Raw genomic sequence first — 12941 nt, forward strand, 5'->3', positions numbered from 1 at the left:
CCAGACTGTAGGAACCTAAGCCTCGAGACTGAAGGAAGCCTCTTTACAGAGGCAAGGTATGAGCAGTTTTGTTCTCTCCATGTTCTCAGATTACTTACGTGTATAAGACGCCCCTCAATTTTTAGTGTAATGATTTTAGGAAAAAGTAGCATCTTATATACAGAAAAAATATGGTAATTAAACATACTGTCATTTTGCTGAAACAAGTAATTAGTATGAGTCATGGGAAAGCAATTCCCGCCCCAGGAGGTGTTATTTCCCTTGCATCCTGGTTTTCTAAGGGCTTCTGAAGTAACTGAGATTTCTAGATAGCCTATAACCTCAGGGCATATTTGAGAGATCCTTTCTTTTGATTACATCAGTATTTTGCTCTCTGGTGATTCAAAGGGAGATTGCAAGCCATTAACAAAATGGACAGTCTATTTGGGTTCTAAGAGTTGCATATTGTCTGTTTCCTAGAAGCCTAAAGCACGGGCTAAAGGGAAGGCCTATGTCTTGCTTAGGCAGCCTGTAAACTTATTCCTTTAAGTTAACATAACATAAATCTTGGGGTCTTACTTTTCTATTTTATCTGAATCCACATTTTTGTAACCTTTTAATTATTATTTTCCATTGGCAACATGTTTAGTTCTATCATTTTTCTTTATATGTTTTCTTTTAATAAACCATAGAACTTTCAACTCTGGTTTGCCAGCTTAGAGGGGTGGCAGGGGAGGCTCTATTTACAGTCTTAACTTCATGGTCACTCTGCTGAAGGGTATGTAATTTGGTGAAGGGTTGCCAGTAACTTGAAATCAAAGAACTGGGGTGGCAGCAGCTAATAGGACAAGGAACTTCCCAACAATTCAGTGACATTAGGTGGGGAATGGAAAATAGTCACACACTAAATTTTCAGACAATCAGTGTTCAAATCCCACTTGGCCAAGGAAACTCACTGGAGGCATGTTTACCAGTGGCACTGGTAAAACCACTCATAAATATCTTACATACTCTGAAAACCCTGTAAGTCAGATGTGACTTGATTTATACATAAAGTTTATCAACTATATATCTATGTATATAGTATTTAACAGAGGAAAAATTACTAAGCAAGATGGGAAAACATAATCTGAATGTTGACAACAAACTGACCAAGCCTTCATTTCAGTAAAGTTGAAGATAAAGATGTTCAGATGTTGTGTTAACTTAGTGGTTCAGGAAATGCTATATCACTTCCTTCGATATTACCACTTTATATGTTAAGTTCCAGGATGTTTACGAGCAGCTGCAGGATGAGTTTACTTCACCCAGTGGCAAAGGAACAGGTGGTACTACAGTGGCCTTCCATCCACCAGACATATGTAACAACTAGACCAGGCTATGTATGTTTTGGGAAAGTAGTAACTAGTATGAAAGACAAATGGTCTGTTATTTAAGAGAGCAGATGGCAAAGGGTGATAAGTCTTGGACAAGCATTTAGAAGATGAAATGCACTGAAAAAAAGTATTTTTAAGCACGCTTAGGACTTTATGTTGGAAATTAATTTTCAAATTTTGGAGAAAAACAGTAAACCATTTCCAGGAATGTAGTATCAATATAGTCTGGAGTTCTGCCAAGCTATCTGTCCTTGAAATGCGGTGGCAAACCCTTTGCATGACATAATCTCTTACTCCTTGCTTCAGTCATTCATTTTCTACAGCACATGAAAGGATTTACTGTAATTTTAATAAATACTCGGAACAAAGAAACTGACATGCGAAAAGATAAAGAGATCGAAAGAGACTTAGTAATATATATTATTTCCTTTTAGTTAATTACAACATTGATAGTTCCTTCTGTTTTCATTTTTAACCTTTTGCCTCCTTCTCATAAATCTGCATCATAAACCTCTTATAAACATTCATCTCTACTAATGTCTATGGTACTCTACAAAATTACATTAAATAGGAGACATATATACCTGCCCCAACAAACAAGCCATCTCCATATGATTTGGGGGGAGGGGGAAGGGAAGGAGAGGAAATAAGAAGAGGTAAGAAGGAAGAGGTAAAAGTAATATAGCTTATACATAGAGTTGCTGAAATTCTTTTGTGCAGTTATGCAAATGGTGTAACTTTTGTGAGCAAATTGCTGTAAATTAAGAAATTGCCATAGACATGATATGCTGCATATTAAGTTACAGGACTTGGCATGGAGAAATCAGGAAAAGACTGTATGATCGTGGAAACAATACAAATGCAAGAACAGGTGATACCTTTACTCAACTATTAAGAATATAAAACAACCCCCGCCCAGAAAAAAACCCAAATAGTTTTTGATGATAAATAATCTTGTTCAAGGCTGTGCACTGAAGTTCTTGTGGGTAGTTCTGAACTTATATGCTGTAATTAATGTCCCATATTCACATGGCTGATGATGTTGAAGCCAGGTTCGCTTCTTAGATGGAAATAGTTATAGCATATATTTGTGAAAGCTTTCACGGCCAGGATCTAATGGCTGTTGTGGGTTTTTCGGGCTCTTTGGCCATGTTCTGAAGGTTGTTCTTCCTAACGTTTCGCCAGTCTCTGTGGCCGGCATCTTCAGAGGACAGCACACGGCCAAAGAGCCCGATAAACCCGCAACAACCAGTTATAGCATACACAATGGTTTCAAGTTTCTTTCAAGGACTTGGCATGTGACAGATAAAGATTTCTTAACTTTCAGCAACTCATGTTATGCTGTCTGCATAATTGCACTACAGGATTTCAGCCAAAATCCTGGGATAATCTGTTAACTTTAAGAACCAGGATTTCAATATAGAACTGAAATGAGTGCAGTACTTAACAACAATTGTAAAAACTCCCTTTCATTTTACAGCTTTGACAAAGCAGTGAACTCTGCAGTCCTAATTTTACTAAATTTAACATAGCTAACATTTACACTGAGCAGGAGGAAAAATGAGTTCCTTACCATCATCATCATTCTCCTCTTCATCTTCATCTTCTTGCAGCTCTAGTGTTTCCTTAGGTTTGTGTTCCTCATCTTCCTCCTGCTTTCGTTTCTGTTCTTCTTTTTTCTTCTTCCTTTTCTCCTTCCTCTTCTCTCTCTTCGCTGCAAGAGCTTGCTTTCTACTCTCTTCTCTGGACTGTAGAAAAATCCATGATATGTGTTACATTCCAAAGCCGAAAAAAGATTTTTTACTTCATTTACAACTGCAGTGGTGTGGCAATGGTTTAAGTACAGAAGATACTACGTCAAAAGGCAACCATTCTGAATGAGCCACAGTACCCAAGTTTGGATCTGTCAAAAAATTCGAACAACTGATTCCACCTTGGGTCTGAGCCTCAGGTGGAATAGGATTACGATTGTGCTAACTGGTGAGATGCCATTCCCATGAGAAAAGCACTTGTTACTGTCTGAAGTGAGAGTCAAGGTCATTTCAACTGAAATCCTTTTGCTTAGTATACTCCAGTTGTGACTCACTACATAAGCAACAGGACTTCAGCCTCTGACTGACAGCCGAACTTCTAATTAGTTCCAGTTGCCTGAGAGATATAAGCAGCTTTGGTAGTGTTCCTGATGATCCTGCTTGAACTGATTTTGGATTAACTGATGGGCACCACGTCTATTAAAGTATAATTACCCACATAATGCAGCCCCATATAGTGCTGATTCATTAGTGTATGTGTGTGCTTGGATGGACATTCTGTAGTTCTCAATAGGAGCATGATATACTTAAGGAAGGTGGACCAGGCTTCTGGCATATTTGGGACCCAGTCTATCTATTGTGTGTGGAGGTAGACAGGCCTCCAGAACTCCTTCCATTACATATAATGTTAAAGTAATTCTATTTGGTGCTAAATCAGCTAGCACTCAATTGTTTTTAATACATCCTGAGCACTGAGTGAGGTATTACTGCATATAAATGGGCAAGTGCAATGTGTATTTTGGCCTTGTGTTCCAGGATGTTTAACCCGTCCTATGTTCTAAGTAAATTCAGGAACTTTGTCTATTGCTACTTTGGGATTGCTGTGTTTGAAGGTATTTAGTTTAGATTACTTAAGACTTTTCTTCTTCTGTTGTAGTTGTTCCTAGACTGTTTCTGTGATTCTGCTTGACTTTTAGTTTTACAAAAATGACTTCTCTTTTAATCTGACATTTTCCTATTCTTTCAATCAATATAAAATATTTCACTCAATTTGTCTGCTTTCTGAGAGTGTGTGCTGGAGAGTTGGTTCTAGATTCATTTTTGAATCCTCAAATTGCTATTTAGTTATAGGGTGGTTATTTTTATCTACGAGGGTTAAATTCCTTACAATAGTTAACTGTGCTACCAAGCTAATTGAGGTGGTGAGTATAGTTAGAGGGCAACAGCAAAGAAACCTGTGGTCCTGTCTCAGACTGAACATGGCTTGGGCTGCTCAGACTAACTCCACAGAAACTGGTGGCTTTGGGGTGTTTATTTCAGATTTTTACTACCTTATGTCCATTTACATGATCTCACAGAAAACTCTGGCTTCATAAAACTCACAAAGAAACAAGTGAGGAAAAGGGTACTTGGCCCCTTCTGGCTTCATAGACGAGGTTTATGCTATCAGAAACAAGCAATTAGGTCTAAACGTTAACAATTTTTATCCACTGCAGCTAAGTAGATGAAGTCCAAAATAATTTCAAATGGGCCAAATTACATGTCTACTATGTAACATCCATCTTCTTCATTTTAAAAACTCAGCAATCCTAACATCTACTCTCCTTAACATCCTGCCTATCTTACCGGTGTACTATGTTATGACTGCATAGAATATCAGAGGAATGTGAGGGGGTTATAAAGATTCGACTCCACCCTAGAAAATTCAGATCAGCTCAGATTTTCAATTCTTGGACCCACCTTCATTTGATTTATGGATGTGCACTGAAGAAATGTGTGTATTATTCTAGAAAATTTAATCCTGGCTCTGCCTTAGAATAAATCTCTGCCACATTTCCTCCCCTTATGTGGAGGCTTGCATTCAAGTAAGAGGACTATGACATTCAATTTCATTTATACAGTAGCATTTAAACAGGATGATATATTGCATGTTTTACCTTTTCCAAATCTAGCTCTTTTAGCAAGATGCTAGCGTTTTTGTTTGCTTCAGCAGCTTGCTGGTCCTTAGCCTTCACAATTGTTTCAACACACTGGTGACACTTTTTCAACAATTCCTGTGGAATAAAGACATACTATTTAGTGGAAATTTAAGAAATACAGTTGGTAACTTGACTCAGACTTCATCTGCATATACAGGCTCAACACATGAAATATATTTTGTACATGTTGAATTAAAACTACAATAATATATTTGGAATAGTATTAATGTGGACCTACAGTCTTAAAATACAGCTTTTAAGACAGTCAGTTTGTTTTCCAAGCTTGTGCTGGCTTATTTTAATTCAAAAGAACCAATTAAATTTATAGCAAAGTTGAAAGATGCTGGAACAGTTGTCTATTAGAAATCAATGGCTTTAGAGACAGCCAGATATTCAGTTGTTTCATTTAGGAATGGAAATTTGTCTTGACACTTGAAACCCAGATTTTAAAAAAATGACCATGATAATTAGCATAAGGAACGCAACTACTCTGTTTCCCTGAAAATAAGACCTAACTTGAAAATAAGCCCTAGTACGATTTTTCAGGATGCTCATAATATAAGCCCTACCCCAAAAATAAGCCCTAGTTAAGTTGAAAGCCCAACCTTCACCATTGTGCAGCAATCAGAAGTTGCTGACATGACTGTATTTGAAGAAATATAGATTGTTGTACATGGAAAAAATCCCCTGAAAACAAGCCCTAATGTATTTTTGGAGCAAAAATTAATATAAGACCTTGTCTTATTTTCAGGGAAACACGGTATTGAGTGAATTCAGGTAGACTAGCAAGTAAATGTCATCTGGACAGTGTACAGAAATAGCCTGCAGTTCTGCTCTCAAAGACGTTTACCGTTTCAGTTTCTTCCCATCTTATTTACAGTATGAACCCTTTCCCTCAAGCTTCTCAGACACTTGAAGTGTTCAGTCTTAGCTTTTTTATCTTTCTGCTTTCCACTCAAGGGTATTTTTCCTTCTTTATTAATGGATGATGCATTGAAACATGATATTCCCTAACTAGTCTGATACACACCTTCCCAAAGGCTCCAAAATGATACTGTACAATAGAAAATGAACCTTCAAAACATGTTCAAATTTCTTATTTTGATAAGACTGGACAGAAACCACCTCCCCACCCCCATATCAGTGCTGGCTGAGAGGTATCAGGGTAAAGCAAGTCTATTGTATGCCATAAACCTCCTCTACACTCCCAATAAAATGACTTAAGCCATGGGCATATACACTAGATTTCAACTGCCTCTAAATGGTCAGTCAATATACATTACTAATTTGGTTTAAGTAAACAACTGTTGGATTGCTCAGTACTTTAGGTATGTAGCTGTGGAGCTGCAGGTTGAGACTTCAATTCCTTGCAGTTCTAGGGTATTCTGTTATTGTTGTTTATCATCATCATCATCATCATCATCATCATCATCATCATCATCATCATCATCATCATCATTATTATTATTATTATTATTATTATTATTATTATTATTATTATTATTATTATTATTATTATTATTATTATTATTCTTCTTGCAGAGAAGTTAATGGAAACTGATTTTTCCGTAAGAATATTTTGCATATAAAAAATTCCAAAATCCATGGTCAGGCAACTTCTTTCTTGGAATCAATCAAATGTCATACAATAGTGAGCCAGTTTTCAAGTTCTACATCAGGCTGTATACTGATAAAACAAAGCAAAGGATTGGGGAGGGAAGGGAAGAGGAGAGGGGATGGCTTGGTATTTTAGTAACAATGTAGGAAGGAATTAAAAATGCAAGTGGATTAAGTTCTGCTGACTAACTGCAGACTTTGTGGCTTCAATGGCTTTTCAGTTTTCTTTCTATCCCCATCCTGTACCCTAAAAAGTGACTATCCAGCCTGATATTAAGATGAAACACCTCTGCTCCCACCAACAGACAAACATACACTTATCCAAAAATTCAAAAAGAAAACTTGCATTTCACTTTCAGAAAGAAAGTGAAATGAAAGTTGTAGCTAACAACTGTCATACCAAAACAACAATTCTAAGACATTTAGTTTAAAATTTTTATTTTACATTTTTTTTCCAAATTAACCCAAATACATACATGGTACATAGTTATGTTTGCTTCTATGTTTGGTAGCATATTGAATTTATCTACACTGCATTAAAAACATAACTGGGCAGCACTAGTAGAAGAAAATCCAATTTCTTTAAGTTTTAGGTGATGCACCAAATCATTTGAGAACACAATGCAGTTTTCCAGGTACTTACCTTATCGGCTATTGTTGCTATGTACCGCATGCACTCAATGTCTGAAGGAAACTGATTAACTTCTTTCACCAAAAACTGAACTACTCTCACATGGCCCTGAAAAGAAAAAGAAAAAATAGCAGGATGGTTCAAAGATAGCCATTACAGAAAAGGGCTGATGTTTCTGATGTGTGAGGATTTTAAATCAAAGCAATTATGTGTAAATGATTGCTTTAAGTGTACTTCAGTGCTTTGGAAAAACTATTTTAAGCAAGCCTCTAACTGTTTTAAATGGGGGTTCCCTATATATTTTTGGATTAATTTAGCAGCAAACTGCAAAAGAAAGGAGCTTACTTTAAATGGTTGTTTTCCCTCTTGTAGTGATGCAATTTACTACCAACAGCAGCATTGTTTTAGAGATGCAGGCAAGAAAGTCTCAGGCATGATTTCTTAGCATCCCAGAGACCGAAGGTGGATTGGACACCCCTAATATGAAGGCTAGGAACTGAGTGGAAATAATATATATGTTTTGAATTTCCACTGTTTGCTGTTTTGTCAAAATCTAGTCCAGATATTTGTAACATTTGCTTTAATTGACTGGTATCTGTTAAAATTATCCTGATACATCTTCAAAAGAAACAGTCTGCTTCCCTCTCTCAAAGAGGGAATAGTAAAGAATGGCTACACTTCTAGAGGAACCATGCACTGCTGAAAATTCTCTCAAGTACAGATATTCTTTCAGTAAGGCCTGAGCATCTTTCCCCAGAATTGGCAGCTATTAAAAAGAATTACACAGAGTATGATGAAGGTAAGTATTACTGTTCATCTAATCTTCTCCAAATACAATCTGAATAAGGATCACTCTTGCAGTCCATATATTTGATAGGGCTGAATCCCAGAAATTCGTAGGACTTCTAAATATACACAATAACCCTTCCTACACATTTAATACCCCAATTAAGCAGTAATACAATTTCTGCAGCAAACTGAACTCAAATGTATTCCAGCCAGGTAAAGCTGCAATTGCAAGCCTTTGCAGATCACATCAACTCCTGATGCCTTACCTTCAAGGCAAGCAGAAGCAGGCAAACAGAAGCAGATATAGCTCCTAAAGAACACACTAGGCAAAAGTAATCAAGCCCACTTTTCTAAAATATTGTTGTTTGTGAGAAACAGATAATCTTACTTTACGAAATGCAGACATAAGAGGAGTGATTTTCCGATTATCTGCAGCATCCACATCAGCTCCTGCCTGCACAAGCAGCTGCACTACATCAAGATGACCACCATTTGCTGCCAACCAGAGTGGTGTATTTCCTTTCTTGTTGCGAACATCAATATGTGCCCCTCTGAAAGGAAACAAAATTCAATTAAGGTTGATAAACAATTCAGGCATAATTCGAGTTTAAACAGAATTTTAGCTGATCAAACTGCAATTACTAAGATCTCCAGATATTATTTGGATCTCCAAAAGAACTTTCGTAAGTGTGATGTGGATGCTGTAAGACAAAAGCTAGAATCCCACTACCAGATTACTGCTGTTCAGATATCCAACAAAGCAGAGGGAAATTGTACATCCACTGGTGGCAAAAGTACAAACAGGAGATTGAGCCTCAAGATGCATAAAAATATTGACAATGCGGACTTTATTCTTATCTAAAAAAGCTCAGACTTGATGCATTTCAGTTGTGGCCTTCTTCAGGAGAGAGAGAGAGAGAGAGAGTAAATTTAGAAACAGCTGGTCTGGGACAATTACAGCTCTTTTTTCTTATCTATACAGTTAAAAATATAAAATATTAATAAATATGTACATACCGAGATCAATAAACTCCTAGTAGAGATTAATGCCAACATATAAGATATATATATCGAGCTTTTAGAACTTTAGCATCTTGTTTGGTCTACACCAGCTTCAAAATTGATTCAAAGTGCAAATGCAGAAGTTATGGTATGCTAAAGTTCTAAAAGCTTGATATGTATATGCTGTCATTAAAAAGCTTGAGCTTTTTAAACAGGAATAAAGTCTGCATTGTCAATATTTTTATACATCCTGAGACTCGGTCTCCCATTTGGACTTTTGTTCAGATACCAACTCAACTTCTTTTCATCTATCCCAAGTTTTTCTGCTCCATACATCAGTGACAATGTGCAGGAGCACAGCGCAGAGTAGCATTGCATTCATTGGGCATGTGCAGCTGAGCAAGAATTAACACACGTTTGTTTCTGGCTGCTGCTGAACTCTGCACAGCGCTATGGAAAATTAGAGGGAACGTTGGTCAGTGAGCTTTCCAAGTCCAGTGACCATACTTGGTCCTTACCAAATAAATAAGAAAGAAAATAAACCATATGAGATTGTCTTCTAAATTATTTCTGTACTTGGGTAAACCCTGTAGACCCCTACACATATCAATACCTATATTTTATACACAGATGGTATTATGTTGGGAAAATATAATGTATGTCACATGGGGTACCATGAGGACTACTTTTGCTCATGTTCATGTTATTCCATAGCATGCTGTACATCAAGGAACAACTATTTAAATAGCAGAAAATGACATACCGATTGATGAGAAGCTCACAAAACTTATAATGGCCTTTGTCTGCAGCAATTGTTAAAGCAGTATCACGTGAGGAAGGCACAGGAGGAGCATTGACATCTGCTCCTTTATCAAGAAGAACTCTTCCTACTTCTGCATAACCTCCAGAAGCAGCTTCCATCAGAGGGGTAAGTCCAGTCTGTTGGCAGAAATCAAGCCTCCATGAAGCAACTGTTAGTAGTCTAGAAAATGTTACTGGTCGCTCTCACAATCTGCACTGTCTAATCTTGCTGCAGCCATTTTCTGGGCAACACCAACATGCTCACAAAACAAGCTAGCTAAAACGTCTCACACAAAAGATTACTGAGGAAGATGTTGAGGACTCCTCACTGACTGTATGCTCTGAATGCACATTCCAGACATAGTGCTCCATGCTCAGCAACACCACATTCCACTCCATAACTAGGGAACTCCTGTTTGACACTCTGGCTGCAGGTATGTGGGGTCCCCCAGAGTTCTGTTTCTCTCCTACGTTATATATTATTTATCTACATTAAACCACTGGCAGATTGTCTGGTGTTTTGGGGTTTAGTCCCACCAGTATGTGGATGACACTCAACTCTTATCTTTCCTCACCATTTAAATCTGAGGAAGTTGTTTGAGCTTTAGATAAGTGAGTGTCCAATGTCAGTAATGGACTAGATGAGGGTGAATAAATTGAAACTTAGAGGTGATTCTGTTCAGTTGAAATGTACCTCAGGGGATGCAGGCTGTGCTGGATGGGGTTACACTCTCACTGAAAACCCAGGTGAGCAGGCTGAAGGTATTCGTGGATTTGTCTCAGAGTCTGGATGTACAGGTTTCAACTCTGGCCAGAAATGCATTTCCATAGTTAAAACGAATGCACCAGCTGCACCTATTTTTGGAGAGGTCTGATCTGGCCACGGTGACAGATGCTTAGTTACATTCTGACCGGATTTCTGTAATGCATTCTTATGTGTGGCAGCCTTTGGAAAGTGTCAGGAAACTTCAGTGGGTCCAAAACATGGCAGACAGATTGATAATTGGGGCTAGACACAGGGATCATATAATCCCCACACAGGGATCATATAATCCCCATTACAGCAGTTCCACTGGCTGCTGATATATTTCCAGGCACAATTCAAAGTGAGGGTTCTAACCTATAAAATCCTATACAGCTTGGGTCCAAGCTATTTCAAATGTATATCCCTTTATGGGCCTGCTTGAGTGTTCTGGTATCAGGAGAGCCCTTCCTCTTGCTTCTGCCAACCTCACATGTGTGTTTGGTGGGGACACAGGAGAGGGCCGTCTCTGTTGCTCTCCCATATGCTGGAATTCCCACAGGAGAAATTCCCACAGGAGGCTAGGTTGGTAAAGCAGTCAGCAAGGCTGACCTCAGCCTCTTCCATATACACTATTACGGAACTTTTCTGTTTTCTCTTCACCTTTTCCTGCTTCCCTGTGCTTCGTTTTTTTAACCCTCTAAATGCCATTTTAAAAAAAAATGATCCAGTCAATCCCAATCTGCTTTGATGTGCATCATCCCCAAATTGATGCAAATAGCTCCAGAGTTTGGTCAAAACAGATGCATAGCTATAGTTGGAACCTCCTAGCTGAAAACACACATTCTAGATAAGATAAGCAGTGACAGATTTTTTCCTCATGAACTGCAGTTTTGAATGCAGTATTAGTTTTGATATGATGTCATGAATAAGAGCAATAAAGAATAGTAACCATTAGGACTAGCTTGCTTTCAAATCAGTTTTTGACATCTCCAATTTTATTTTCACAGTAGAACTTTTTTTGCCAAGATTTTTTTTTTTACTGCAGCCCAGCTGAGAAAGAAGTGATTGCCTGCTCACCTTTGCTCTGTGTTCAACATTGGCTTTTCTGTCCAAAAGAAGACTGACCACCTCTGCTCTGCCCTGGAAACAGGCCAGAGTGAGTGCTGTATTACGATTGGTTTCAATCTGGGCATTAATATCAGAGCCCATATCAAGTAACAGCTTCACTGCAGGAACATGACCATTCATAGCTGCCAACATCAGAGGTGAAATGCCAAGCTTACTCCCAGTCCTACAAAGGAAGAGATAATGAATGTAAAACTATAAGAATGATAAAATCTGGAAAAATGTATAAGGAAGCTCCCCCTCCTGGAATACTGACATGTTTATGAAAAACCACTAGATACAAAGGTAATCCAGAACTAACTGATGTCATTATTAGATTTTAAAAAGTAATTTAGACCAAACTGTTCTCAAAGTCAAAGACTATAAAAAAACCTACCAACAATTCTAAGTAATTATGCACTAACACCAAAACATGTGAAATTTAAATTGCAACATTAACAGAGATCAAGTACAAAAAATCAAATATTTCTTATCAGTAGCTGCATCATTACAGTTCAATACATCAGAACAGCAAATAAGATGGGCTAAACACTCCTCTGCTACCCTCTTCATTGAATGAGAAATGGGATATCAAATATTCTATAAAACCAAACTAATAGAGTCTGTTACCTTGAATTAATTTCTGCTCCAGCATTAAGAAGAATCTTAATAATGTTAACATAGCCTCCAGATGCAGCAAGACTTAAAGGAGTATAATCAGATACATTCCTGTGTTCTTTGTTTGCTCCTCGTGCCAGGAGCAGATCAACCACCTGTAATGTAGAACAGTATTAGCAGGACCAGAGACTGATAACAATTTCCACTCAATGTCAGAGACAGTTTACAGACAAATTGCTAATTCAAAAACACTTGCCTCAGGTTAGGTCACACTAGGAAATTAAAGATTTTCTGTGGTATCATTTATTCCAACACTTTTTAAAAAAAGTTCATCATCAAATCATACAAGAAGATTACGGTAGCACAACACTTTGCAAAGTGAGTTTTACATAATCCTTGTTAAAATATGGCACAAATTATGGCTGTGTCCATCTTATTTCATGGATATTATTAATATGGAAAGTGGGGCTGCTCATAATTAATAATACCAACACTATCAATACTTTGAAAGAAAAGGATCCTGGAGCCCTAAAATAGACAGACTGTCCA

The 12941-nt window shown here is 37.6% G+C and overlaps 1 protein-coding gene across 5 annotated transcripts in view; it reads right to left on the minus strand.

The window, feature by feature from the left end:
• Positions 1 to 12941, minus strand: part of ANKHD1 (ankyrin repeat and KH domain containing 1) — a 132623-nt gene that overhangs the window by 24999 nt on the left and 94683 nt on the right. For all 5 annotated transcript variants that reach the window (XM_078392507.1, XM_020799369.3, XM_020799368.3 and 2 more), the window contains 7 exons: positions 12405 to 12547; positions 11748 to 11961; positions 9888 to 10063; positions 8511 to 8673; positions 7346 to 7441; positions 5044 to 5160; positions 2929 to 3103 (listed from right to left, as the gene is read on the minus strand). In XM_078392507.1, coding sequence (XP_078248633.1) covers positions 2929 to 3103; positions 5044 to 5160; positions 7346 to 7441; positions 8511 to 8673; positions 9888 to 10063; positions 11748 to 11961; positions 12405 to 12547 — 1084 coding nt within the window. The remainder of the gene's footprint in view (positions 1 to 2928; positions 3104 to 5043; positions 5161 to 7345; positions 7442 to 8510; positions 8674 to 9887; positions 10064 to 11747; positions 11962 to 12404; positions 12548 to 12941) is intronic.

This window comes from Pogona vitticeps, chromosome 4 (assembly GCF_051106095.1).
Source record: "Pogona vitticeps strain Pit_001003342236 chromosome 4, PviZW2.1, whole genome shotgun sequence".
Lineage (NCBI taxonomy): Eukaryota > Metazoa > Chordata > Lepidosauria > Squamata > Agamidae > Pogona > Pogona vitticeps.